The 24,573-nt window shown below is 51.3% G+C and overlaps 12 protein-coding genes across 12 annotated transcripts; 6 read left to right on the top strand and 6 right to left on the bottom strand.

Moving 5' to 3' along the window:
- Window positions 1-276: 276 nt before the first annotated feature.
- Window positions 277-2,258, bottom strand: CCP1 (cytochrome c peroxidase). Its single transcript, XM_007772725.1, has 9 exons — window positions 1,928-2,258; window positions 1,823-1,871; window positions 1,685-1,766; window positions 1,099-1,369; window positions 1,031-1,047; window positions 838-981; window positions 714-785; window positions 576-659; window positions 277-525 (listed from the first exon to the last, which is right to left on the bottom strand). Exons 1-9 carry the CDS (start codon window positions 2,216-2,218, stop codon window positions 423-425), a joined length of 1,113 nt encoding a protein of 370 aa, XP_007770915.1. The 5' UTR covers window positions 2,219-2,258; the 3' UTR covers window positions 277-422.
- Window positions 2,259-3,337: 1,079 nt separating this feature from the next.
- Window positions 3,338-4,358, top strand: CONPUDRAFT_91504 (Metallo-hydrolase oxidoreductase; the record flags this gene model as incomplete). Its single annotated transcript, XM_007772724.1, has 3 exons — window positions 3,338-3,720; window positions 3,770-4,008; window positions 4,060-4,358. 3 exons carry the CDS (start codon window positions 3,338-3,340, stop codon window positions 4,356-4,358), a joined length of 921 nt encoding a protein of 306 aa, XP_007770914.1.
- Window positions 4,359-5,045: 687 nt separating this feature from the next.
- On the top strand, window positions 5,046-6,428 carry CONPUDRAFT_83508 (uncharacterized protein). Its single transcript, XM_007772723.1, has 3 exons — window positions 5,046-5,418; window positions 5,481-5,797; window positions 5,859-6,428. The coding sequence occupies exons 1-3, from the start codon at window positions 5,111-5,113 to the stop codon at window positions 6,320-6,322; spliced, it is 1,089 nt and encodes a 362-aa protein (XP_007770913.1). The 5' UTR covers window positions 5,046-5,110; the 3' UTR covers window positions 6,323-6,428.
- A 1,004-nt stretch (window positions 6,429-7,432) lies between these two features.
- On the top strand, window positions 7,433-9,133 carry CONPUDRAFT_167016 (arylalcohol dehydrogenase; the record flags this gene model as incomplete). Its single annotated transcript, XM_007772722.1, has 7 exons — window positions 7,433-7,637; window positions 7,740-7,747; window positions 7,808-8,032; window positions 8,092-8,242; window positions 8,293-8,666; window positions 8,723-8,898; window positions 8,967-9,133. 6 exons carry the CDS (start codon window positions 7,433-7,435, stop codon window positions 8,813-8,815), a joined length of 1,056 nt encoding a protein of 351 aa, XP_007770912.1. The 3' UTR covers window positions 8,816-8,898; window positions 8,967-9,133.
- A 138-nt stretch (window positions 9,134-9,271) lies between these two features.
- Window positions 9,272-11,317, bottom strand: CONPUDRAFT_91502 (alpha beta-hydrolase; the record flags this gene model as incomplete). The annotated part of the gene is made up of 12 exons (XM_007772721.1): window positions 9,272-9,583; window positions 9,633-9,741; window positions 9,798-9,936; window positions 9,987-10,007; window positions 10,057-10,165; window positions 10,217-10,275; window positions 10,336-10,548; window positions 10,607-10,727; window positions 10,782-10,802; window positions 10,871-10,923; window positions 11,064-11,204; window positions 11,272-11,317. The coding sequence occupies 12 exons, from the start codon at window positions 11,315-11,317 to the stop codon at window positions 9,272-9,274; spliced, it is 1,344 nt and encodes a 447-aa protein (XP_007770911.1).
- A 265-nt stretch (window positions 11,318-11,582) lies between these two features.
- CONPUDRAFT_127160 (NAD(P)-binding protein) lies at window positions 11,583-13,311 on the bottom strand. Its single transcript, XM_007772720.1, has 9 exons — window positions 13,149-13,311; window positions 13,065-13,087; window positions 12,870-13,014; window positions 12,794-12,815; window positions 12,465-12,731; window positions 12,351-12,411; window positions 12,276-12,297; window positions 11,773-12,228; window positions 11,583-11,723 (listed from the first exon to the last, which is right to left on the bottom strand). Exons 1-9 carry the CDS (start codon window positions 13,215-13,217, stop codon window positions 11,664-11,666), a joined length of 1,125 nt encoding a protein of 374 aa, XP_007770910.1. The 5' UTR covers window positions 13,218-13,311; the 3' UTR covers window positions 11,583-11,663.
- A 329-nt stretch (window positions 13,312-13,640) lies between these two features.
- Window positions 13,641-14,249, top strand: CONPUDRAFT_91500 (uncharacterized protein; the record flags this gene model as incomplete). Its single annotated transcript, XM_007772719.1, has 1 exon — window positions 13,641-14,249. The coding sequence occupies one exon, from the start codon at window positions 13,641-13,643 to the stop codon at window positions 14,247-14,249; it is 609 nt and encodes a 202-aa protein (XP_007770909.1).
- Window positions 14,250-14,415: 166 nt separating this feature from the next.
- CONPUDRAFT_91499 (DnaJ-domain-containing protein) lies at window positions 14,416-15,192 on the bottom strand (the record flags this gene model as incomplete). The annotated part of the gene is made up of 5 exons (XM_007772718.1): window positions 14,416-14,481; window positions 14,534-14,800; window positions 14,865-14,909; window positions 14,967-15,070; window positions 15,132-15,192. The coding sequence occupies 5 exons, from the start codon at window positions 15,190-15,192 to the stop codon at window positions 14,416-14,418; spliced, it is 543 nt and encodes a 180-aa protein (XP_007770908.1).
- A 981-nt stretch (window positions 15,193-16,173) lies between these two features.
- Window positions 16,174-17,139, bottom strand: CONPUDRAFT_127152 (uncharacterized protein). Its single transcript, XM_007772717.1, has 5 exons — window positions 16,925-17,139; window positions 16,774-16,875; window positions 16,561-16,725; window positions 16,494-16,506; window positions 16,174-16,443 (listed from the first exon to the last, which is right to left on the bottom strand). The coding sequence occupies exons 1-5, from the start codon at window positions 17,067-17,069 to the stop codon at window positions 16,365-16,367; spliced, it is 504 nt and encodes a 167-aa protein (XP_007770907.1). The 5' UTR covers window positions 17,070-17,139; the 3' UTR covers window positions 16,174-16,364.
- A 121-nt stretch (window positions 17,140-17,260) lies between these two features.
- On the top strand, window positions 17,261-20,870 carry CONPUDRAFT_83503 (uncharacterized protein). Its single transcript, XM_007772716.1, has 5 exons — window positions 17,261-17,452; window positions 17,504-17,722; window positions 17,774-18,038; window positions 18,092-18,897; window positions 18,952-20,870. The coding sequence occupies exons 1-5, from the start codon at window positions 17,354-17,356 to the stop codon at window positions 20,458-20,460; spliced, it is 2,898 nt and encodes a 965-aa protein (XP_007770906.1). The 5' UTR covers window positions 17,261-17,353; the 3' UTR covers window positions 20,461-20,870.
- CONPUDRAFT_127150 (Pkinase-domain-containing protein) lies at window positions 20,845-22,709 on the bottom strand. Its single transcript, XM_007772715.1, has 8 exons — window positions 22,596-22,709; window positions 22,409-22,466; window positions 22,163-22,346; window positions 21,927-22,106; window positions 21,754-21,872; window positions 21,511-21,697; window positions 21,312-21,461; window positions 20,845-21,236 (listed from the first exon to the last, which is right to left on the bottom strand). Exons 2-8 carry the CDS (start codon window positions 22,450-22,452, stop codon window positions 20,985-20,987), a joined length of 1,116 nt encoding a protein of 371 aa, XP_007770905.1. The 5' UTR covers window positions 22,453-22,466; window positions 22,596-22,709; the 3' UTR covers window positions 20,845-20,984.
- Window positions 22,710-22,841: 132 nt separating this feature from the next.
- Window positions 22,842-24,521, top strand: CONPUDRAFT_74704 (uncharacterized protein; the record flags this gene model as incomplete). Its single annotated transcript, XM_007772356.1, has 2 exons — window positions 22,842-23,060; window positions 23,112-24,521. 2 exons carry the CDS (start codon window positions 22,842-22,844, stop codon window positions 24,519-24,521), a joined length of 1,629 nt encoding a protein of 542 aa, XP_007770546.1.
- Between the last annotated feature and the right edge of the window lie 52 nt (window positions 24,522-24,573).

Below are 24,573 nucleotides of genomic sequence, written 5' to 3'. Positions count from 1 at the left end.
CTTGGGAATGACGCTATACTACGTGTCTCGAGGCGTATCGCTACAAGTTTATCTGTTGTTCGTGAGTAGCTATCTCTTTGAAGAGCTGGCCAACATTCGTATATGTTAATGGAGAGGAGGCGTGTCCGGTACCGTCAAAAAACGGAGTGGTCGCAAACAGACGCGCGCTTGTTGCACTTCGACGCGTGTGTGGCTGTGCAGACGCGTCGTTCCATGCCATCTATCCCAATTCCACACTCGAAGTGCATGTTCTTATGAGTGATGAAAATCAATCAACCGCATTCCAATTATTCCGCACGCTTGGTGAGCTACTAAGTGACGTTTTAGCTTATTCTAAGCCGACGCCGACGCGCCAACTTCTATGTCTAGACGTCTAAGTTCCGCATCTAAATCTAGATTTCAGCATTGCAATCCGAGCGCGTTTACTTCTGTTCGTCGGCATTGCCCATCTCCCATGGGGCACTGCTGGTGAACTGAGCGGTGGGTACGCCGAGCTCAAGCAGACGGCTGAAGGCGGCCGAGAAGCTGTCGACAAGTTAGTAAACGCCTTCTGGGTGAGAGTCGAGGGCACGTACTCCTTGAAGAACAAATCGTTGTCTTCAGCGTAAGCCTTGGCGTACTTCTTGAAGCTCTTGTCCGAGACCATCACGTAGTCGGTGCTGAGCGGATCAATCAGTACACGCGCAAATCTCGCAGTGCAGAAAACAACGTACGGAAGCATCATGAGGCTCTTCGTCTTCTTATCCTCAAGCTGCTTAGGGCCAGACCATTTCTTCCACACCCACCTGACACGGCAAAGTTGAGTTGAAGCGAGTCATCCTTTCGAAAGGTACTCACGTCTCGTCAAAGAGGAGCTTGTAGAAGTCGTTAGTGAACGTAGTCGGGGAGAAAGTCCAAGGGCCCTCGTAACCGGAGCGAGAGGTGTGGCAGCGACCAAGAGCATGAGCGCCAACCAATGCTACGATCTCCTGGTCATTGAAGCTGCAGCAAGGTCAGATATAATTGCGTCTACCGTTGTGGAATGGCTTACCCCATGCGGTAGAAGATCTGTGTGCCATGTCAGAAGGCAAGCGGTAGCAAAGGGGCCTGATAACTTACATTGCGAACGTGAGAAGATCCCTGGCTGGCATCGGGGAGACGGCCATCCGGAGTAGCATCCTTAGCGAAACCATCAATGCGTCCAGGACGCCAGGGGATCTTGGGGCCACCCATCTCCTGGACAGCGACGACACCACCGAGCGTCCACAGATCACCGTAGCTGATCCAGGAGAACTCCTGCTTGACCTTCTCCATGAGGCCGCGGGCAAGGTTCAGGCCGTTGTTGGCACCATGCAGGGCCTCGGGCTCAAAGCGCATCGTGGCATAGTTGCTGTCCGTCGCGACGGAATGCATGATTCACAAGATCCGCGAAGGTTCATGGAAGCGAAGCGCGAGGTCGGCCGAGTCGGGGGAATTAAGATGCCAAAGGGAGAAACATGGATAGATCGTCGAGATGGTGGCGCGGAAAATGTGCGGACATGTGCAAAGCCCAGCAGCGTTCGACAGATGAACCGGATTACAAATAGGGGACAAAACATCAAGAGATAAGGAGGATGTGGTTAAGCAGATTTAGGAAGCGAGTAGCCGCCATGAAAGGGAAACTATGAGCTACCGTGGGGTGATAGGAAGAGATGAAACAACGAACCTGCCGCCAGTACCGGTCTCCTTATCGTAGGTACCTGACGCATGCCATGCGAGACGGAGGAGGACGGGGCCATAGGAGCCGTCTGCGGGTGGCAAATATTCGTCATCCATGTCGGGAATCGTGTCAGGGAAAACGTACCGTCGTATTCACCAGCATCGTCGATGATCTCAGCAATCCGGTTGTAGACCTGTGATGTACGATTTAAAACATGTTTGGTGATAGCTGAGTGTCGACAGGACGTACCTTCTGGTAGTCAGCCTTGGAGGGCACAAAACCAACCCCAGCCTTAGCGACCTGAACGGCACCCTTGGCGACAGTGGACGCATCGTCCGAGCCAGAGAAGAGGTAAAAGGCACCACCGCCTGCGATGGCAGCTGCGATACCGTAAAGAGCGGCGTTGTTGGACTTGGGCTTCGCGTTGGCGCCCTCGGTAGAGTATGCACGGAAGGATGGGAGACGCGTCGACTGCTTCGGGACGGCGGAAGCACGTCTGAGGGCGGCGGTCTTGGGGAATCTACGGAGGGCAAAAGACATGGTGATGGAGAAAGAAAAAGAAAGTGAAAGTGGGTTGCGGGCAAACGAGGCTTGTAAAAAAGCAAGGGCCGAGCTGAGTTGGATGGTGCTGATTTATATAAGCCAAATTATTGGTCTGAAGCTGTTTATCGGAGTCGGGCGGCTGTCGGACGTCAGATAGTGGCTTTGTTTCTGTCAGCGGCTGTCAGCGGCATATGGATCCTCCCCTGCCGCTGTGCTCTATCGGAGTTATGTAAGCCAGATCCATTGTAAAAAACGTCACTTTCTTCCGGGGAAGGCGCAGCGATCTCAGATATGACTTCCAGACGGATGACAGCCTCGCCGCTGACAGCCACCGGACGCGTCTCCTTTCGATGTTCGACTACAACGCGTACGCGCTAATTATTCGCAGAAACGGACACGCTCTATGTCACATGATGTGAACACAACCTACTGAATGCAAGAGCACCTCTGATATTTTTACCCCGCTTCCTTTTGTTTCACCAAAGCCCCGATCCTGCAGCTGGGCGTGATCCTCGACAATCCCCATCTTGCTCCTCCAGGCAGAGTCCTCGGGTACTTTAATCTCTAACTCGTCACCATGACTCGGAATAATCAGGATTGGTCGTACGACATACTTATCACTACTTCGGTCTCCAAGTCGCTTCGATGTCATCACCGAGGATCGATGACCCAGGAGCACAAGGGATCACATGATGGTCTTGAGCACATCGGCAGGTCACCTTATTCACGCTTCCTTACACGTATCTGCGGTAAGTGAAATTGAAGTGCTGAAGTCTGAATTCGACGTGGGGATACTCACGATCATGCAAGTCAATAGTCTCCCCTAGGCAGACCCTATATCAGAAGACAGTCGTTCTTGATATTAGGGCAAGTCAACGAACAAGGGAACGATACTATCATGGGAAGTCATGGGGTCGTATAGACGGGCACCAGATGACGCAACTACTCCCCATTCGTTCCGCACTTAGTCCAGTCCGGCATCTAAATAACTTCAAGGGAAAGCGTCTGTTTTGACCACGCATAGGTCTCTCACACGGGCAGCCTTTATCATGAATTTCTCGGAATCTGGTTCTTGCTCTCCCCAGTACCACCATCGGGCCACCATCTGCCATCACCATGGCTTCAACAACACACGCATCCTTGCCTGCACCAGCTGAAGATCAGGCCTATATGCGCGTCTCCGCTCTCGAGGCAGGCTCTCTTACTTTCCCGCAGTGGTGGATAGTCAACGGCATCCCGCCCCATGCACCTGGTCTGTACAACACCCCTTCACTCTCGTTTTACCTTGAGCATTCCAAGTCCGGCAAGAAAGTCGTTTTTGACTTGGGCATTCCCAAGGACCTTACCATCCTGTCACCACTCACCCAGAACAGGATCGGGCCGGGAAAAGTCATAACTGTGGATGTGAGCCATGGTGTAGTAGAGGACTCTTTGAAGGCCGGCGGTATCGACCCGGATGAAATCGATGTCGTTGTTTTAAGCCATGCACATTGGGACCAGTAAGTACCCACCACCGATCTTAGGTTCTTTAGCTGAATGGGACTATAGCATCGGCGACCAGCGTCCTTTTACCAAGGCTACTTTCATCGTGGGTTCTGAAAGTCATGAGATTCTAGACTACGCATACCCACAGAACAAAGACTCCGCTTTTGTATCGTCCTTGGTTCCTGCTGGCCGTACCCGATATATTGGAGAACATGACGGAGATTGGACGTCGCCCATAGGACCATGGGAGAAGGCTCACGATTTGTTCGGTGACGGCAGCACGTACATTCTGCACGGGCCAGGTAGCATATATCTTCTGTTTCTTAGCAAATATATTCTAACATCTACTGCAGGCCATCTCCAAGGTCACATCTGCCTTCTGGCGAGGACATCTGCGGAAGGCTCGTGGATCGTCCTTACCGGGGACGCGGCGCACGATGAACGTCTCATTTCCGGCGAGCGCGACATTGCGCAGCATGCTGACGATGGGTGCGGAAAACCCTTTTGCATGCACGTTAATCCTACACAAGCCCGAGAAACCATCGCGAAGCTCGGGATCATGTATTACACGCCGAAAGTACACGTACAGATTGCCCACAAAGCCGTCGACGACTCGTATTATTTCCCGGGAAGGATTCCTGCCAAAAAGTAGATGTTGAAACAAGTGTTGAAAGTCATTTGTTGCAAAAACAAAACGGGAAAAAGGAATCAGAAATACGCAGAAGTGTATGATAATGTGCACTGGATTGTATCAACTGTAGTATCGGAAATGCATGTCAATGAATGATGTTTCAAGACAACTTAGGACTGATCATGGCAGTGTTTGAAGTGCCAGTGGCATGCCAGTGGATGCCATGATCCGGCCAATGGCAGTGCCATGGCATGCCATTTGGCGATGGCGCTCGGAAATGGCAGGGGAGAGGATCGAACTTGCGAGCTGGAAACAAAATAATGTCAATGGCAACCAAAACCGCCCGGCTACGAAGGCTATGGTAATTGTTGTACTCACAGCTATATGACTACATACATCGGATCTAACGCGACTTAGGCTCACATAGACTTCCATAATAGGAAACTTAGTCATACCCATTGCCAGCCGCCAATGGCATGCCATTGGCATGCCACTGGCGTGCCAGGAAATGGCTGGCCAGCGCCGCCATTCTGCCATCAGACTTCAAACACTGGATCATGGTGAGAGTCGAGAAGACAGGGGCTACAGGAGCTGTATAATGGGCGTAGAGCGGTGTCTGTTCTTTTCTCAGTACAGTAAGTACGAGTGGCTGCGACGCTGAGGCTCCCAATGGCAATAAGATGCCCCTGCCTCGTGTTTACCTGTGCCATTCACACTCTGTATTGCTCTTAGGCAAGACGAAAGGACCACGGTGAAGCGACGCTGCTTACAGTATGGCCGGCTTCGACAACGAGAGTGTCACCAGCCTTGACGAAGACTACGACGTTATCTCCAACCCTGCCCATCGCTCCCTCGAATCGTCCATTGCGGATCTAGCACTCTCTCCTTCTGCCGCGCCCCTTGATGCCACAGGGCCGGCGGAGCCTCCACCGGCAGATATCGCGAAGACAGCACTGAGCACGGTCTCGCTTACCGCAGCCGAGATACAGGCTTATGTCGTGAATATTGGACCGGCGCATCTTCCGCCAGGGCAGCGCGTGAGGGTGTATGTGGATGGAGTGTTCGATGGTTTGACTGCCGGGTGAGTCCTTTGCTTCTGAGGAGAGAGCCATGGGGACCAATGGCAATAACTTGCGAGCATAGAGCCGCGCTCAAGCTTCGTCAAGCGAAGCTCTCGTTCCCCCGTGCGCACCTGGTGGTTGGTGTCTTCTCCGATGATATATGTGCACCCCAATCGTCAACGTCAACCCCGCTGGCGCACTACTCGCATGCGGAGCGTTGCGAGGTCGTCCGTGCATGTCGTTGGGTGGATGAGGTGCATCCCTCTGCACCATGGTTGGTTGATCAGTCATGGCTTTCGTCAAATCGGATAGACTACGTCGCTCTTGAAGAGGGCTCCTCAATAGACCCAACCTTTGACAAGGAGAGACTGAAGGCGTACGATGCTCTCAGGCGGCTAGGTGCGCACCTCGTGATCCCATCGTCTTGACTGCCAATTGACTCGGCTATGTAACTTTCAAGGCCGGGTAATACCAACTCGCCGCACGATGGGGCTCACTCCTGCCCGCCCTCTGTCTCGCGCACTCCCAACTCCGCCGGTCAACTCGCCTCCTGTCGTGGTACAGACCCCAGTAGCGCCTCATTGCACCATCTCGCCTCCCCCGACTACGACTACCGGACCACCTTCTGCCATAGGTCCCCCGGAGCCTCCTCGCTTCATACCCGTGCACGATCGCGAACCTTCTCCCGATGCCACACCTTGGATTCGGTCTGCCCAGCTCGAATCTGGCCACGCCGATGGTAAACACAGTTCTCACGAAGCTCCAGCGCCCCGGCGTGATCACTCCTCCGACCAGCAGTTCATGGATGCCTTTGGAATCAAGCCCCGGGAGAAGCGATATGCTTACAGGAACCGAGAAACGAGCGAAGGCGACGGTGAGAAGGGCGGGACAGTGCGCAGGATGATGCTCGAAGGGGAGTGGTAAGCTTTGAGGACATTGCCAGGCAAAGTGGAAATATATGACAGCATCGCAAAACTGTATGTGCAAATGTATGATGTAGGGCTCTCGTTATTTATTGTTTTAATGACGCTCAGCTCTGCAAATGAAGCAGATGACATCAAGGGTGATTATCAGTAGGAAGGGCCAGAAGGTCTAGGGCTAGTGTCACCTTGAAGAGTCGCCAGAATACGAACACTTACGTTAGAAACCCTAGCGATTTTCCGAGCCTCGGAAAATGAATAGCGCTGAGCAGAAGATTGGTATACCTTGACTCATGGGTCGGTCAACCTTCGGTCCCGGAGACCAGATACTTGAGCGCGCTGATTCGGAGGTGAGTCAATAGAATTAAATAGGTAACTGCTTCGTGAAACGCCGCCCATGATGCTGCCGATGATACACATGTTTCAGACAACAGCCCAGCGGCGAACTTATTAGCTCAGGCCTTGACAAGTATCATGACGTTATTGATATGGTAGCGCTAATAAACGCCAGCCGTCGGCGGCAGTCGTAAAGAAGTCCGACAAGCTCGAAGTAAGTCAAATTGCCTACTTGAGCTCTTGCAGCTGCCGATGCTACACGTCCTCGCTTTTGCCGTTGCGTGTTGGACGAACTACCATTCGTGGTGCCATGACGCGTCCAGACTACACGACACTCCCAGACGTGAGCAGGCCAACGCCCTGATCATCAGACTTCTAGCATACGAATGACGAGTCCATTGGTAAGTCTCAACTCAAACAGCGTCAGCAGTATTTTGCTTTCTCGTCTTCAACGCAAGCTTCATGACGAACACGCCTTCTTGGCCTTCAGAACCTCGATATACGAGGCAAGATCCCACCAAGAGTTCTACAGTTTGGGCCTATTTCCCCACTGTAGATGCGAATCTCTTGCCACCAATGCTGACAACATGTGGTCATTGGATTTCTCCGACTGTTCAGTGACAAAGATTTTCTGAAAATAAAACATGACGCGTTGTCTCTCGTGTAAGCCCTCACTGACCATTATAAAAGGCAGACTTCCCGGTATATCCTCTCACTTTAGTCCCCAAGAAATCAGCCCTACCTCGACATCACCTACAAAAGCCCAAAAATCTGCATCATGCCTGCACAGATCCAAGCTCCAGTCCCTAAGCCTGACAACCGCCTTGCGCGGTACAGGGCTCTCGCTCCCTCTGCATCGGTCCATGTTTCACCCCTGCAGCTCGGTGCGATGAGCATCGGCGACAAGTGGGCTGACTTCGGCTTCGGCAGCATGGACAAGGAGTCGTCCTTCAGGCTTCTCGACGCGTTCTACAACGCCGGCGGTAACTTTATCGACACAGCCAACAACTACCAGTGGCAGTCGTCCGAAGAGTTCATCGGGTAGTGGGCGGAGGCGCGCGGCATTCGAGACCAGCTCGTAATAGCGACGAAGGTAAAAATCATTTTTAGTCCATATTATTGGACCTGTTTCTCGTTTATTGGCCTTTGTTAGTATTCGACCAACTACTTTGACGGCGACACATCTGTCAAGCAGCAGCAGCTATTCGCTGGTAACAACTTCAAGTCCCTTTACTTGAGCGTAGAGGCCAGCTTGAAGAAGTTGAGGACGTCGTACATCGATATCATCTATCTTCACTGGTGGGACTATGAAACCTCAATCGAGGAAGTAATGAATGGCCTGCATAGTCTTGTACAGCAGCACAAGGTACTTTACCTGGTAGGTGACAAGCTCAACTTGTTTTCATTCTCGGGAGATAACGTCTTTTGATCTTCAAGGGTATCTCTGATACGCCAGCCTGGGTTGTCGCCAGAGCGAACCAATGGGCTCGAGACCATGGCAAGACCCAGTTCGTCATCTACCAAGGTGCATGGAGTGTCATGCAACGCGACTTTGAGCGCGAGATTGTGGGCATGGCCAGGGCGGAGGGTGAGTTGTTTAAATTACTCTGTTTATTGCATGATACTAATATTTTCGAGGCATGGCTTTGGCGCCTTGGAACGTACTAGCTGGTGGGAAGCTGCGCACTGACGCAGAGGAGGAGCGCCGCCGAAAAACCGGCGAAAAGGGCAGGGATCCTTTTGGCATCGGATGGGAGCGTACAGAGACGGAGAAGAAAATGAGCGCTGCTCTGGAAAAGATCGCCAAGGAAGTTGGAGCGAAACACATCACCTCCGTTGCCATCGCATACTTGCTGCACAAGACGACATACGTTTTCCCCATTATTGGTGGCCGTAAGATCGAGCATATGGAGGCCAACATCGAGAGCCTGTCTATCCGTCTTACCCCCGAACACATGAAGGAGTTAGAGAACGCCGTTCCGTTCAACGTCGGGTTCCCTTACGATTTCTTCGTGAGTAAACTGGTTCTGCTTGGCTGGATGAACCCGGACACTGACACTGCTGACAGGGTAATGGTTCCGAGCATAACTTCATCATGAAGGCTGCGGGGTGGATGGAAAAGCAGCCCGTTGCTCCTCCCATAACCCCGGAGCTGGACTAAGCTGCGTCGATGCTACAGATGAAGTCTTTGGTCACATTTGAATGGAAGGCGCTTAGCTTCTTGTGTAGTGACTATCCGCCAATGTAAATTGCAGCTTCTATGACGAGCACCATTGATGATTCCTGATGTCATCCTTTCTGGTTTGTCTCAGTATTAGGTGGTTGCAAACAAGTTGGTAAGAAAGTTCAAAAGGGAGCGCGGTGGCGTGGGAAAGTCCAGTTCAAACATGTTCATTCTTCGCTTCTTTCCGAGGTATTATTTACCCTTGTTGTTCGAATGGACTCTCGGTGAGCCCATAAGAGTCCACAAGACGAAGGCATTCCCGAACCTCTTCATGCTACTGTGCATGTGCCAATTTCGCATGTCGAACCCGGGTAGATGTTTCGAGATATAGGTAGTGGTATACTAGATATCGTACAACACGACATGAAGCCTGACTGAAGCCCACTGCACTACCTAATCTTCCTCCCGCTTTGAGATCTCAAACAAATTCTTGAATATGTCCTCTGTTCTGTTGCGAATGCCGTCATGGAAGCTTTGATTTGTGATATATTGTTTGATGTTTCCTATAGACGCGGCCGTCTCTTGTGCGAGATTGAAGTCGACATACATGTCATCGTAGTAAGTAGCGGAATTGACTTTGACCGCGTTCTCCTTCAGCCTTTTGACGTCGTACAGAGGACCCCAAGCTGAATCCTTCGCAAGGATATCAGCGGCTTGCTTTAGTGGACGAAGGTTCACGTAATCATCGAACATGCTCGGATAAATCTACACGATCTCAAGCCATCAGCGGCATTACCGATCTTGTATAACGTACCATTTCTCCTGTGAAGTATGCAGGTATGTCTTTCTTGTCGACGGCGTTCTTCCAGTTGAACCGTGAATCCTGGCTCGTTATACGCTCAGCTGACCAATTCGAGGCACGCCTGCAACCCCTGTGTGAGTACATTTCCCATGTGGAGTCAGAGCATTTTAATCCTACCCCTGGCAATAGAGAGGTTCATGGAGGATGGCGTAGATGGGATTGGTGTCAAATGCGTGTTGCCCTTGAATCGTGCTCAGGCAGCTATACGAGATAGTTTTCAACGTTTCGAGCTCAACCGAGGCGCGATGAACGATTTCTAGATCAGAATGTTTATAACTCAATCCGCCGAAAAATGAAGCGACCCACGATGTACAGTATCGATTCCGCCTGTGATAGTTAGCCTAACGTTCTGAACTTAAACGAATATGGCACATACCATGTCCTCCGAACGCCATACCGAGCTGTAAGAATCTGGCTGGCGTGAGGGTCCCTCCATCAGGCAGTGTGACGGCCTTGGAAGCGAGATAAGACAGAATTTGATGAACCTAAAACACTTCCCATGTGAGCAGACTGTGAAGTAAGAGCAAAAGACCCACTCGTGGAATATCCTGAGGGTACTTATTGTAATAAACTTCATTCCTTTGAGCGACTCTGTCTGCAAGGTATCCAGGATTGTCGTATTGCTGCCCAATGCTAGAAACCAAGCCTGACTCACCAAGCAATCTAATATACGCATCATCTGGATCGTTGACCGTGACTGGTGCTAGCCCACCAGTAAGAAATACTTCTTTAACACCTTCCGGGTAGAATGAGAGGTATGTTAAGGAACAGAAGCCGCCAAAGCTCTGGCCTAAAAGCGACCACTTGCGAGCCTCTGAATCTGAGGCGGAGCCAATAAGTTCTTTGCGAATAACTTCGCAATCCTTGACTGATTGATGTTAAACGTGAGCAAGAAATACAGCTCTTGGTCGAGATGGAAGACAAACCGATGCTATCTGCACGGAAGAATTTGAGGTAAGCAGCTTGCTCTTCTGGACTCTTGTCCGCCAACAGTTCTGTGGAAACGGGGGTGCTAAGGCCAGTCCCTCGTTGGTCAAGCCAAAGCGTCTGAAGAAATTAGAGGTCTAGTCTCATTGTAGTCACCTCTCAGGCGCACTGTACCTGGTATCCTTTCTTGTGGAACTGTTCGTGACATTTTGTGGTCCAGTTAGGGATCACGTTCTAGATGACACAGACTCGGAGTAACTCACTTGCTCAGCGACGCCCATTAGCCTGAAAACGTTCACTTCGAATCCAGGTCCCCCTGTTTGTTTGAGTAGTATGAGCTTAAACGAGGTCGCCAGCTGGACGTATCGTTAGATGCGAACCTTGTAGATATAGCACTGTGCTGTGTTAGCCAGTACGTGCAATTCATGAGTTGACCTGCCGTCCTGAGAGACTCACAGTAAGGCAAATCTTTCTCATTCTTCCCTTTCAGCTCCTCCAAGGACACAAGATTACGAGCGAAGACGCAGATCGTTTGACCGCTCGGGTTGGAGTGGTCCAAAGGAACAGTGAAGAACCGTTCGACGACCTTGATAGAACCTGATAATGAACGAATCAGTACGATGGATGGATGCCTTGACGCCGCGCGCTGCGCACTGCATCTAACCTTTCAGAATGTAAGTTTCACTACTTTGTTCCGTGCTGTTGGGCATATTGAAGGTTCGCAGTTTGTCAACAGAGTAAATGGAACGGATCGAGATCTGCCTTGAGAGTGGCAGTGGCGATCGACACACTACCGAGGGACAGATGTTAATGATCGGGGGGTAACTAGATACGGTGTCCAGGCTTTCGGCCTCAATTGATTTCGATATTTCTGTCTTATCTTATCTTGACACTTCATAGGCTATTGATAGACGCTCGCGTACGACTTTACTGCACCGGAGGCGAACATTTGTCGTACTTTTGATGACGGTATATAATGCTGCAGTCAATGAACAGCTCTTTTTAGCAGATACAGGATATTATACATGACAAGAAATTATGGCGAATAGCAGCCGCTTAAGACAGCTGCACTTTCTCCACACCGGGAGGGAACTTGTAACCACCTTGCTTCCGGACCTGCAAAAACTGATGAGAATCGATTGGAGGTCAGGAACATTGCTCATACCTCGTCAAAAATGTCCATCTCCAGCAAGCTTTTGTCGTGGCCCCACTTGTCACTTTCTGTCTTCCCATCCCGGATACACCGAGCGACCTCGTCTGCTTGGAAGTGCAATCCGTGACCGACGTGGCTAAACTTTCTCGTCTCCGTCTTCACAGTCTCGCCCTTCTCGAAGTATTGCACAGTAAAAGACTTGGGGAGATAGAGGGGCGAGTCGATAGTAATGATGCCCTTTTCGTATCTGATGGCAGCCCCGGTGTTGTTCGACGCGACATTGATGTTCACGCTTAAGATGGCCTGGGCTGCAAGCTTGTTGGGATCCGAGGGCGAGTTGGGAGCAAAGGTGACGGTCCAAGTTGTGCTTCGATCAACGCCAGTTATGGGGGTTTTTAACATAGCACCAGTGATGCTTGATGGCTGCGCCTTCTTGTTCGAGGGGTGCTCGTAAAGAGCAAGGATGGCCTAAATGTTGTGAGAACGTACTTGAATATACCAAGAACTTTACTGACCCAGATCGTCGGATAAGGCCCCCTGGAACACATCTGTGAGACAGAGAACAAGATCGAGCAGGACTATGATCTTACAAGTCGAGAAGGCCACCACCCCCGAGTTCAGGCGCCAGTATGCGATGACCCTTGTCAAGAGCTGCCAATACAGTCAGCACAAGTGAATGATGCTCTTCTTCAAGCTATGCCTACTATCAATGCCAAAGTCGGCCGAAAGATCTGCATGCAACGCGACCGGATCACCGAGAACGCCACTCTCTGAAATCTTCTTCACTTCCAAAGCCAGGGGCTGGAAGCGTGTCCATAATGCCTCCATGAAGAAGACATTGTTCTGCTTTGCAGCAGCGATGAGAGAACGAAGCTCAGCGCCATTGCAGGTGACAGGCTTCTCGCACAGGACGTGTTTCTTGGCCTTGATAGCAGCCAGAGCATTCTCATAGTGGAATGTGTGGGGCGTGCCTAAGAAAAGCGCAGATATCTCAGCTGACTGGGTCAGGATCATGTGGTCTACCGTTACTCGCCGATGTATATCGCATCAACATTCTGGCAAAATATGAGTATTTAGCACATCCCTTCCTGGGGTACTCAGCAACCCACATTATCCGCATAGACCTCGCTGTAGGAGCCGTACGCCTTGATTGACGAGTCTCCAGATGCATACTTGTCGATGAAATCTTGAGCACTTTTCACTGCCCGAGAACCAACTGCTGCCACTTTGTGAACAACGTCGTTCACATCTCGCCTTAGGGGCTGTTAGAACACGATCAGTTCATAGCAACGAAGCTCACTCACGTCGTCGGGCTGATCAAGATGTCCTAGGCATTGTTACACCTTTAAGCAAGCTGAATTATTTGGATAGGGATCGGACTCGCTGACCTTGACGAACATGCTGGCGATCCAACCAGTGGAAATGATTCCCCATCGGAGGGTGTAAGGAGTCGACATGGCTGATAGTGGTTGACGGAAAGTTCAAAGAGAGAATGTGTGCGGATGGAGAGGGAGAGCAGATAATAGTCACAGGGGCTATATAACCTTTAAAGTGGACGATGACGCAGACGGAGAAGCGGACGGGCGTCGGAACACTGTATTAGTAAGCCAATAGTAAGGTGACTCACTGGACGGCACCGCTCGCACCGCTGGAGTTGTACCGTATGGTCAAGTCTAAGCCAATTCACGATCATAGTTACTATCGGGGTAAACATTCGAGACTGTTGGGTCAACATGCGCAACATGCTCAGCGCTTCCTAGCGTAAACCGCATAACGTAAGGATCACAAAATCAAAGGCGAGACTTGACAGCAGGCTTGCATGGCAACCTAATTGCAATACTCAGAACCTGTATCTCCACTTACTTTCTGAGCCACACGACATGACCACACTGTCCGCGCTCCCGGCTCTATCAGATAAATCTGATGGAACACAAAACCTTTCAGGTGTCCTCTCGCTACTCTTTGAGCCCTCCGAGATCCTCCAAGACAAGTTGGTTCCCCAGCTAGCAACAGCACACCAGGGATCGTTCGAATCATACTCCGATCTCATCGATGAGGCAGTTAACTTGATGAGTCAATGGGACGCCAGCGAGCGTGCAGCCTTTATCGCAGGACACCCGCGAATCGGGGAGACGAAGAATCTCTCAGTTCTCAGTAACAAGGAGCAGGGTGGATCGAAGTCAGGCGTAGTGGCTTCAACTCCTCCAGAAGTCTTGAGTCGGTTACAACATTTGAATGCATGCTATGAACAAAGGTACCCTGGGCTTCGGTACATCATCTTCGTCAATGGAAGAAGTCGGGCGGAGGTGGCGGAGGTCATGGAGGACGCACTGGGACTTGACCATTCCTTGTCTCCTGACTCCCCTTCCTTGGAGACCATATCCCCCATCGACCGAGATTCAGAGGAGTGGAGAGCTGAACTTGACCGTGCGATTCAGGACGTAGGTTTGATAGCGAAGAGTAGATTGCGTTCGTTGGAAGGTATGTAAGGTATCACTATCCTGGATCATGTCAGCTTCACTAAAGCAGCTGACTTCCCAGCTACACACTGAAAACACTCGAGCAATGATGTACAATGAAAGCGAAAGAATGTAATACAACAAGCCTGGTTGAAATTCTTGTCAGTCCGTTAAATATTGGAAAACCAAAGCCCCCTTATAAAGTAGTTTGTCGCCGAGGTAAAGCGCGAGTGGAAGCGTTCTTCTCAGCTATCGCTTTTCGCTGCGTAAGAGTCAGTGCCTTCGTGCATTGGCTGGAGGGAACGATAACTCGCCTGCAAAACCTCCTTCTTTCGAATGGCCCATTCCGGGCTGCTATCCACCAGCTCCTGATATATCTTATCTACGACTTCGTTGTACACCGCTTTCTCGTCCTTCATGTCCCGAATAGAGGACGCCAAGTCTGCTCGTTGCTTGAGTCGGGCTTCGCTTCTTTCTTTGGCCTGTCGGGCCCATTCCTCTCTCTCTTGCTTTATCCGCTCACGCTCAGCATCCCACCTATTTGCGTTGTTTGTCGCCGCCTGTATGCGGCCGTCGTACGCCTACAAATGTTTAGGTCTCATTAGCAGAGATCGATCGGTAGAATAGCGCCTGACTGTGCCCTACCCTACGTTTCACTGGGTCGCTCAGCACCTGAAATGCATCATACACCTGCGCAGAAGAGTAACTGAGAGAGCAAGTACAGTCTGAGAAGGATGGCGCTTATACATTGCGAAACTTTCCCTCTGCCGCGCGCCTTTCGCGATCGCTGGCATTAGGGGTTAACTTGTCCGGATGTGTTTCTCTCGCCTTCATCTTGTAGGCTTTGCGAACTGTTTAGTGTTCAGGCAGTTAGTGTTTTCCTCTTGCGAGCGAGCGTATGGGAAGGCAGACCATCATCCGTTGTTGCAGTAGGGGTCAAACCAAGGACGTCGTACAGGGTGAGACCTATCATTTGGGGTATATGTTTTGAGTGCGGCAGCGCCCCTTCAGGCGCACACACTGATAGATATATGGGTACAAAGTTTCAAGATGCAGGAAAAAGGAGTGAAAGATAGGAAGGATAGGTTAGAGATAGCTTAAATGACCGAGTCTGCGGACCTTGCAATGGATGGACCAAAACGAACATCCCCGCTGCCAAAAGCAGTTATTTTACCACAGGACACGATCACGTGTTTTGTCTTCGCAAAATTAAATCGCGTCATTGCTCTGAGTCAGCCATCGGGTCGTTCGACCGCCTTCCCAACATGCATGAGTTTATCTCCAGTAGGTAGATAATGGCTGTCACCTTGCTCTCTGCCTAGACTGGAATCCTCATGAGGTCAGCGAAAGTTCGAAAAGCAGGTCGCTGAAAGGTACCCGAAATTTGTTCTGCGGCCGTCCGGCGTACGACCGGCGGTATTCACGGAAAACTGGTAATTTTCTTACGAATGTAGAATACGTACTCTAGCTCTGGACCTAGTCGCCCCCTAAGGGCCTTTCGTGTTAGCGATGATAAGATTGACTTACTCTTTTGTGACGATACACTAGGGCGAACCAAGCCCAGGGTCTTATCTATCCAGTGCGATTTTATCGAGCTTTGTTGTCTATACGTCATTTGCTTCGTATGAGTGGCACATTTGTCCATACAATGTGGCATTTAGGCATAGAATTTGAGCTTGAGGGTTGCGTCGCAATCGGGTCGGACCTGCGACATGGAGCATACGACATTACCCGCGGAAGAAAACTGGCTGTTTAGTGGGTTCTGGCGCCAGCTGGAAGCGTGATCTTGCTCAGAGTCATTCTAAGATCTGATGGACAGGTAAAATAGAAGTGTCACTTGGATATACCTTCACGCTTTTCGTCACTCCCTTGCTGGCAGGTGAAGGTGTTCCCAAAGTCCTCACCATGGAGCTCTGTGACTCATCGTATAGGTTTGAAGCACACTTTGTCTGATAGATTTTGTATTGTGATGGCCTTTTTTCATTTGAAGATAGCAGTGCATGCATTAGTCTATTGCCACGAAGTTCTGCAGGTCGTCAATCGGGACCTGTTATAGCCAGGCAGGCAACGCATAGGAACCCAGCCCTAAAGAGAGCTGAAGCGGGTTCAATAAACGATTTGTGAACATATGCCGGTTCTCGCATTCTACTCGCTGGTCTCCTTCGACTGGACGCCGTACTTGGCCGGGTCCGTGCCGTGGTGGGGGTGGTTCACGAAGTTAAACCTGATATATGGTTAGCATCGAGGTGAGACTTATCTGTCAAGTCTGCTTACATTGGGAACATGTCTGAGGAGCCAAGTCAGCACCGGGTTAACGTAGTGATGATAGCGTAACACGTACTAAACTTGAGTTGAGACCACGCAGAGTTCCTGTATGCGATGTCCTGAACCCAACCTGGTTGAGTAGACTCGCCATAGAGAGGCTTCCCTGCCTGAGCACGCTGGCTGAGCTCAGCAAAGTCCTTCTCCTGCTCTCTCCGGTTCTCGGTAAAGCCCCAGAAGCGGACTTGAAACAGTCAAACCGAGCCCACTGGTAGTTTCATGGGATACTCACAACTTGAGCGCTGGTACGCGAGCATGAATCCACCAATGAAGCCAAGGAGACCTCCGAGACGCAGACCTGTCCGCAGGCGAACCTTGGAAGGGTCGGCCATATCTGCAAATACCTCAGTACAGAGTAGAGCAGTATTAGAAGAGCATATTACCCCAGAAGTAGAGTGCGGCGGGGAAACCAGCGGTGCCTGCAGCCCATGTAGCGTAGTCGGACGGGCGCATGTAGCGGACGACGCGGCTGGCATGGGGGTCCGCGTCGATGAGCGGGTAGGGGGTCTCGACAGTCCTTTCCGGCATGATGAAAGGTGATTGTGGTCGAGTTGAGCTAGTGAGGTGTTGCCGTCGAGCACAAGCAAGCTGCAGGCCGGGAGGGCACGGGATTTGGCCGGCCCTAATGCGCACTGCACCTGGTCATGGGTGGAAGTTGACACAAGAGAACGCTCTCCATAGGCTCAAGCAGGTTTCATTCCTTGCCCTTGTACCCTACTCTCCCCCGCCTCCTACGCCCTTTACGACTTGCTAACGACACTTCCCATCCCTTTGAGCCAGCAAAGCGAAAGTGTAGGCTTTTCTAGGTCACTATGAGCGGTGCTGTCAGGCGGGGCGATCGGCGTTCGGCGCGTAATGCGCACGCCTCTCCTTATGCGAGACCCACCAAGGCATTTCCTCCCAAAAAATCGGTATGAGATTCTCAATATTTCTTAGTCGAAGTGTTCTGAACTCTTGTACAGTCATGGGGTTTGCCCAGTCTTCTCAGCTTCCTCAACCCATTCCGCTTTGGCTCTAATGACACTAGCCCGGACAGCCCGGAGGATGATTCTGAGGAAGACAAGATGGGCATTTCTGAGCCGGGCGACGAGCATTCTCTCTCAAATCACGAACACGGCACGGATACAGACACGCAACGCGTGAATGGTCCCGCCCAGTCTCTGTCTCAACGAGGACACCAGGCTCGTAATCTTCAAAACGCTTGTTGAATGCTATACTCACTGCTTAGATAGATTTCCCGAAACCTGCAAGACCATACAGTTCGCAGCGCCGAGGCCAGCGGATCCGGACGCAATGGATGGCAAAACCCACCAAACCAGTCTCCGTTCCTCTCACTCACCGCGGTGTCATCCCAAGCCTCAAGGAATGACAATCGTCCCACCACACCTTTGGCTCAATCCCTTGAACCAGTCACCAAATTCCTAGCAGAAAAGCGTGGCCAGCCTCTAAACGACTTTGAAGCCGCAGGCATTTTTAACTATATTCAAAACGTCCACAGTACGCGGCCATTATCTCATTCATATGCGCCATTGACTGAGCCTTCTCCTCAGGCCCCGAAAAGCCCGAGCCGTTCCGATTCTCCACGACATCCTCACGCGACTCATCGCCTGGCTTCACTCCTGGTGACGTCAGCGGTGCACCTGACAATAACGATGTTGCTCCTGCTCCACGGAAGACATTGTCCAAGAATCCGAACGGTGTATACAGGTGGCAAGGCGGTGGAAGTTCTCGTCCCCGAAATCGCTATCAATCACCTGCTTTCAGGCCACGACAACCGCAGCCATCCATTAAGCTTTCTCCGCCGAAAGCGGTGACGGACACAAAGCGTAGGAGGGTTGGTGAGGAGGCCGGATCTTCCCAAGCTCAGCGAACCTCTTTGGCTCCCAGCAAACCCTTTGAACGTGAGGGCTCTCCTGGACCTGCCAGCACACCTTCACCGCCTGTGAATGGCAAGGGTTCGTCTTCATCTCCATCTACTTCGCGCGTCAATGGCGCGCAGGCGCCTCGCTTACGCACTACGGGTCTCACGTATACACCTTCTGCGCCTGCCATTCCATCGCCCCTGCGACAGACTTGGAAGAATGGCGACTCTCCTCCGCAATCGCAGTCGCAGATTACGCCGCCATCGAAACCCACGAAGGCAGCCAGTTTTATGTCAGGATTGATCAAGGAAGTCACACCGCCGAAGAAACTTGAAGTCGCCAATCCTTACCAAGTTGCATGTCCGGTCAAGCAACCCGTCAGAAAGCCGCCGCCGAGGAGAGTAAAGGCCGCCAGATCCGTCGAGCAACCTAAGGAGCCGGAGCCAGACGTCGAAATGTCCGCCCAAGCCGTCATTGAGGCTACGGTGCCAAAGGTCAGTCAAGTGCGCCGCGAACTTCTCTTAGACTTTCGTTGACCAAATTCGTAGGGAAGCAAACGCTCAAGACCTCCGCCAGAGCTCGAAAAGCCTACTCGCTCGGCTTTTCCTGCCATTGAACCGCCACAGCCAGCAGTGAACGGCAGCTCTAGAGTTGGTCGGTCGGCTAAACCTACTGTATCTGTGGAGGAAGCCGACAACGACGCTGATACCGGCCCGAAGAAGAAGCGGAAGACGTCTCCTCCAGCGAACGAAGCCTCTCGTCCTGTGCGCTCAACCGTTACTGTAGAAGAGATCGATGATGATGCCTCCGCTAAATCAAAGACTGGTAGTTCCGAACCGACTCGACCCTCCGAAGTTGTCGAGCCGGGAGATGAGCCCCCACGCTCGCCAGTGAAACGAGGTTCGACACCACCTGGAGCGAAATTGCCACTAGGCGTGAAGTCCTCTGTCCCGAGGGAACCATCGAAGCTACGGTTCAGCTACCAGGCAGCGGACAAGTCGGAGTCGGGGTCGGATGCGGAGCCATCAACTGAGCCTGTGGCACCTCCAGCGGCTGAACCCGCACCTGTATCCACTTTCCTGTCTGCTCCGGCCGTTGCCGCTACTGCTACTGTTGCTGCGCCAGTTGCCTTTTCCTCGTTCCAATCCAAGCCTGTTCCTGAGCCGATACCATCCCCTCCAGCTTCTGCAAAGGCTGAGCCTAATGTCAAGGTTACTATCAGCCCTAAGGAAGTCGTACTCGCGATGAACGCTCGTGAACTTCCCAAGTACTCCTTCGATCTCAACATGGGTAGTTACGATGCCAGCCCGAGTCACGTTAAAGCTCGGGAGGCTGTTCTCGTGCTTCCAGCGTCTTCTCTACCGACCTACGACTTCTCCAAGCCTGCGCCCCCACCACCGGCCGTCGCCCCTTCCTCTGCGCCGAAGACTTTCGATTGGTCTGGAGCTGGTATGAGTGCATCAAAGGCATCCAGCACGGAAACCTGGCAGTGCGCTACTTGTATGCTCCAGAACCCGGACTCTGCCAAGGAAAAATGCACGATTTGCGAGGCCCCTCGCCCCGGCGCAGCTCCGCCTGCCCCCAAGACGAACGGCTTCAACTGGGGCGCTTCGGGCATGAAAGCACCCTCTGCTCCGGGCGGCGACAAATGGACTTGTAGCACATGTATGCTCCAGAACCCGGACTCTGCGAAGGAGAAGTGCACAGTTTGCGAGGCTGCACGTCCCGGTGCGGCTCCTCCCGCACCCAAGATGGACGGGTTCAACTGGGGCGCAGCGGGGATGAAAGCACCTTCGGTACCCACGAGTAATACTTGGACATGCAACACTTGTATGCTGCAGAACCCGGACTCGGCCAAGGAGAAATGTACGGTCTGCGAAGCTGCACGTCCTGGCGCAGCTCCGGCTGCTCCCAAAGTAGTAGGCTTCAACTGGGGCGCTGCGGGGTTGAAGGCGCCGCCAGCATCGAGTGACGCGATGTGGACGTGCGGGACGTGCATGCTGTCGAACCCGACGAATGCGAAGAAGTGTACGGTTTGTGAAGCGGAGCGGGTGTGATGGTGATGGTTTGCTTTGTTATTTTTGTGTTGGTTGAAACATGCGAGTTTACGGTAATTGCTGCACAACATCTCTATTAGTACGTACATAGCATATTTTTACTTTGGCGCTTTGTTTTTCTCGATTTGTCCACCGTTAGTTTAACATCTTGCATTGCTATCGCTCCCATGGGCACAGATTTTTTTTCGTCCGTCTCTTTGTCACCGTTGTCGAGCAAGCGGAAAAGTTGCTATCGAGGTCTCCCGCGAAGTTGAGACTGGGCCATTGTCTCAATGTTACGTCGCCATTATCGACGACAAACCTTTGACTAACATCTTGATCTTATCTCGACCTTTCTTGTAAGGCTCACCAACCGTGTTTCAGGCTATACGGACCAATGTCGGTGTCACAGCAAATGCATAAAACATAGATTACAGATAGCAATGAGATCGGAAATCTTGTCAGAAATAAAGCGAGAGCAAGGCGCCCGGAAACTCGAAAACCGTTGTGAGTGCCCATGGTACCGAAACGCATTCCGCGAGGTTCTAAGAGCGTGTATGGGCGGTGAAATCGAGTCTCCGTGCCAATGGACGCCCAGTAAGCTCGTCTGGCGAGGTCAGCTTGCGCTTGAGCTTGTTCACCGATAGTGCCTTGACCGCAGGCCCGGGTGCGTTCTGGTCAACATTGCCGTCGACTTCCTCCAGTGGCCTGGAAGACTGTACTGATGATGCGGGCTTGGGAAGCTTCGAGGGATGGGTGGGGTACGGGAGTGCAAAGAAATACGAGTGGTTAAGGGCCTACTCCGGAATACTGTATAAGCAAAACTACACCAAAGAGAAGGGAAGATAGGAGAAGCTGCGAATTGTACGTACGTCTCGGGCTGTTATCCGTTTCCGGGGTTCATAAATGAGGCATTTTCCGAGCAGGTTGAGCGTATCGACCGATGCGGCTGTGAAGAGTTCGCGCAGGGGAGTTTTGGGGAACTGGCCCACTGGCACGTAATCGGGCAGTTTTGTGTGCCCCTGGACATACGAGTTGAGTACAATGTAGATGAAGGTATAACATACTCACCGGCCAGTCGTCCTCCGTCGGTGTTCCAAGTGCACGGAATATTGTCTTTAGCTGGTCCATGTCTGATTCTCCGGGAAGGTATGGCGTCCTAAGCATCAGCTCAGCGAATATGCATCCTACGGACCATACGTCTGCACTCGTGCTGTAGTATCGGCAGCCAAAGAGCAGTTCTGGAGGTCGATACCATCTAGAGCATGATAAGACAAACGTCTTCCCAATGATGAAGACATGACTATATTTTACCTTGTGATGACCTGACAAGTCATTTTGTACCCTGGATCTGCAAAGTCGCGAGCGAGACCGAAATCGGCAATCTTGAGCTGACCATCTGAAGCTATCAACAAGTTGTTTGGTTTTAGGTCCTGAAGGAGCGTTGGCGTCAGCTGAAGAGTAACATGGGGAAATGATGAACTCACCCGATGCAATATGCAATTTCGGTGGCAAAACTCGAGCCCGCGGAAGGTCATTGCCATCCATGCCTTGATGTCCGCAGGTAGAAAGACCAGTGAACGGTCCCTAATGATCATTTCAAGATCACTGTCCAAGAACTCGAGCACAAGGTTGAGGTTTTTCTTCGAGGAAAACACGTCCACAAGCTGGAGAGAAAAGGTCGAACTCCAGAAAATTAGGACAAAGGAGGCGTGCCGCTCACTTCAATAATGTTCTGGTGCTTCAGCTCGCGAAGGTATTTGACCTCCCGAATAGCAGACATATCCAGCCCATCCTTGAACAGTCCAACCTTGATCTTCTTGATGGCAACTTTGCGTGCCGACAGCGAGTCGCGTCCGCGGTAGACAACGGCATAAGCACCCTCGCCGACCTTCTGGTCCTTCATCCTGTCGCAGTTCCACGGATGCTATCAGCGCACCGGGGGGCAACAATGGTTTGATTTACATACCATCGTTTCTGCTTTTCAGCATTCGCCTTTTCGACGACGTCCATGGCGGGCACGGGGGCTACACAAGGGAATATATGGGTACATGGAAGTCATGGCATCACACAGATTGCCAAAGGACATGCGCAACAATGATCAGCCTGAAATCAAACAATCTCGTTACACAAAGGAGTAATGTGTGTCACCGTACCTCGTTCAGTCCTGAGGCCTGAAGCCTGTGTCCTCTGCTCGAGGATTTCTAGTGAGACCGGAGTGGCTGGGACAAGTCCAAATGAATATGAGACATGCGGCAGGCTCAGATTCTCTGTCTAGATGTCCACGAGGCTATGTTGCTGCAACTCCAGACACTGGGAGCCGAACACACGGGCCGAGATCCGCATCGGCAGCCAAACAGGGGCTCGGAATTGTCCGGACGTGTTTTTGATAGCTTACCGTCATGCACCCTGCCCTCCTCATTCAAGAGATTCTTTTACACATCTTTCAGTACCTCAAAAGCGGCTCCAACGCCAAGGGATCATCTCTTCATGCTTTGCTGAAAACATGTCGCAATTTCAAGTCTGCCGCTGAGATCATTTGCTGGTCTGAGGTTGACGACCCCCGCCAGCTGATTGACCAGCTACCATCGTACCAAAGTAACCGAAGTGCAACAAATCAAGTGAGTTTTGTAGGCCGTTATATCTTTTACCGACACCAAGTTAATACATAGCTCCAGATCGTATGGAATGTCCAGCCTACTCCAATATTTACGGCGTTTGATTCTCAAGCTTTGAGCAAATATGCTTCCCTTGTCAAGACTTTGAGAGTTGACCGTCCATCGGAGCTGACTGCTTTTGCAACACTGGAGCAGGCGCTGAAAATTGGACTCGCTGAGCTTCCCGTCTTGCCATCATTGCAGCACCTATATTGGAAAGAGTCCGGCACGTCCAATCACAACCTTCAATTCCTAGGGCTCTTCTTATCCTCGACTTTAATGACACTGAAGATAAACCTGGGAGGTCTGAACCCAGATAGCTACAGCTTGCCTGTATTTGCCCCTGTCCCTCGAAAGTGTCCTAACATCACAACACTAGATATACAGGGCTATGGTTCTACCGCCGCGTTCATGGTAATGGTGTCTGAAATAGTATGCGCCTGCAAACAGCTACGGTCTCTGAAATGCGATTCGCTTACACCCGACGCATGGACACATTTGGGTCAGCTTGCGACTCTAACCTCCATAAGACTTCTGTTTGATCCGACTCAACTTCCCCGAACATTTCCTACTCTTTTCTTCCCAAATTCCGAGTCGATCACTCTTGAAACACAATCTCCTGCAGTAACCAGCTCCCTTCTTCTTAAAGAGGCGCGGCCTAAGATCTTTATCTTCCGTACAACGTATCCGGACTCGCAGTTCGCCTTTGGCCAATGTTTGCCCATAACGACGGTTCTCGCCAACCTTGTCAACTTTTGTGACAAGAGCTTGCTTGAATCCTTTACGTTTTATCTAGGCGGCAATCAACCCAATTTTGATTCAACTCATCGCTCGGGAGAAGCAGATCTCACCATTCAATATATCGACCCAGTACTCAATGTCATCAACCTCCGCGAACTAAACATCAGTGTCGTAGGGAAAGTCCATCTGGATAACACAGATATTCAAGCCCTTGCTACCAGCTGGCCTCACCTGCAGACTCTGCAACTCAACATCGAATTCGGATGGCATGTCACCAAAGTGACGATGGATGGCGTTATTGCACTTTTAAAGTCGTGTTCAAAGCTCAAGAAGCTGGCCATGGCATTTGATGCAACCAAGTTGGATAACCTTCCGCGGCGACTTCAAGACGAACCATGGATTACTTCCCTTACGTCCCTCAACGTCCTGGACTCGCCAGTCGAGGATCCTTCAGCGGTAGCCCTTATCATAAATCAAATGGTGCCCAAGCTCTGCGAGTTGGATTACTGGGCGGTACCTCCGAATTTGGTGAGGCCCAAGAAACTGATTATTGAACAGAGGGAAAGATGGTCACTGGTGAAAAGCTACCTTCGGATTATTGCTTTGGCAGATTCCAAAATATGGCACACAGCTCAACGCATCAATAGCGGCGACACTGCAATACCACGAAGCTCGATCTATTAGCAATGATTGTTTATTGGATTTTATGTCGTAGCTTGCGACGTGTTCACTATTT

The sequence above is a fragment of the Coniophora puteana genome (assembly GCF_000271625.1).
Source record: "Coniophora puteana RWD-64-598 SS2 unplaced genomic scaffold CONPUscaffold_9, whole genome shotgun sequence".
Classification (NCBI taxonomy): domain Eukaryota; kingdom Fungi; phylum Basidiomycota; class Agaricomycetes; order Boletales; family Coniophoraceae; genus Coniophora; species Coniophora puteana.
This window is presented reverse-complemented; position numbering and strand designations above follow the sequence as displayed.

Excerpts from the sequence above, each read along its gene's own strand:
- CCP1 (XM_007772725.1), bottom strand. The coding sequence starts at position 2,218 with ATGTCTTTTGCCCTCCGTAGATTCCCCAAGACCGCCGCCCTCAGACGT. Across the intron at positions 1,370-1,684 it reads GAGACCGGTACTGGCGGCAG|CAACTATGCCACGATGCGCT; the intron begins GTTCGTTGTTTC and ends CGCGACGGACAG. Across the intron at positions 786-837 it reads AAGCTCCTCTTTGACGAGAC|GTGGGTGTGGAAGAAATGGT; the intron begins GTGAGTACCTTT and ends TTGCCGTGTCAG.
- CONPUDRAFT_83508 (XM_007772723.1), top strand. The coding sequence starts at position 5,111 with ATGGCCGGCTTCGACAACGAGAGTGTCACCAGCCTTGACGAAGACTAC. Across the intron at positions 5,419-5,480 it reads TTCGATGGTTTGACTGCCGG|AGCCGCGCTCAAGCTTCGTC; the intron begins GTGAGTCCTTTG and ends TTGCGAGCATAG. Across the intron at positions 5,798-5,858 it reads CGATGCTCTCAGGCGGCTAG|GCCGGGTAATACCAACTCGC; the intron begins GTGCGCACCTCG and ends GTAACTTTCAAG.
- CONPUDRAFT_127160 (XM_007772720.1), bottom strand. The coding sequence starts at position 13,217 with ATGTCGACTCCTTACACCCTCCGATGGGGAATCATTTCCACTGGTTGG. Across the intron at positions 13,088-13,148 it reads TCGCCAGCATGTTCGTCAAG|GACATCTTGATCAGCCCGAC; the intron begins GTCAGCGAGTCC and ends AACAATGCCTAG. Across the intron at positions 12,229-12,275 it reads GGCCTTATCCGACGATCTGG|GCCATCCTTGCTCTTTACGA; the intron begins GTCAGTAAAGTT and ends CACAACATTTAG.
- CONPUDRAFT_127152 (XM_007772717.1), bottom strand. The coding sequence starts at position 17,069 with ATGCCGGAAAGGACTGTCGAGACCCCCTACCCGCTCATCGACGCGGAC. Across the intron at positions 16,876-16,924 it reads CGCCGCACTCTACTTCTGGG|ATATGGCCGACCCTTCCAAG; the intron begins GTAATATGCTCT and ends AGGTATTTGCAG. Across the intron at positions 16,726-16,773 it reads CGCGTACCAGCGCTCAAGTT|TCCGCTTCTGGGGCTTTACC; the intron begins GTGAGTATCCCA and ends GACTGTTTCAAG.
- CONPUDRAFT_83503 (XM_007772716.1), top strand. The coding sequence starts at position 17,354 with ATGAGCGGTGCTGTCAGGCGGGGCGATCGGCGTTCGGCGCGTAATGCG. Across the intron at positions 17,453-17,503 it reads CATTTCCTCCCAAAAAATCG|TCATGGGGTTTGCCCAGTCT; the intron begins GTATGAGATTCT and ends ACTCTTGTACAG. Across the intron at positions 18,898-18,951 it reads TTGAGGCTACGGTGCCAAAG|GGAAGCAAACGCTCAAGACC; the intron begins GTCAGTCAAGTG and ends CCAAATTCGTAG.
- CONPUDRAFT_127150 (XM_007772715.1), bottom strand. The coding sequence starts at position 22,452 with ATGGACGTCGTCGAAAAGGCGAATGCTGAAAAGCAGAAACGATG. Across the intron at positions 22,347-22,408 it reads GCTGAAAAGCAGAAACGATG|GATGAAGGACCAGAAGGTCG; the intron begins GTATGTAAATCA and ends GAACTGCGACAG. Across the intron at positions 21,698-21,753 it reads ACTTGTCAGGTCATCACAAG|ATGGTATCGACCTCCAGAAC; the intron begins GTAAAATATAGT and ends ATCATGCTCTAG.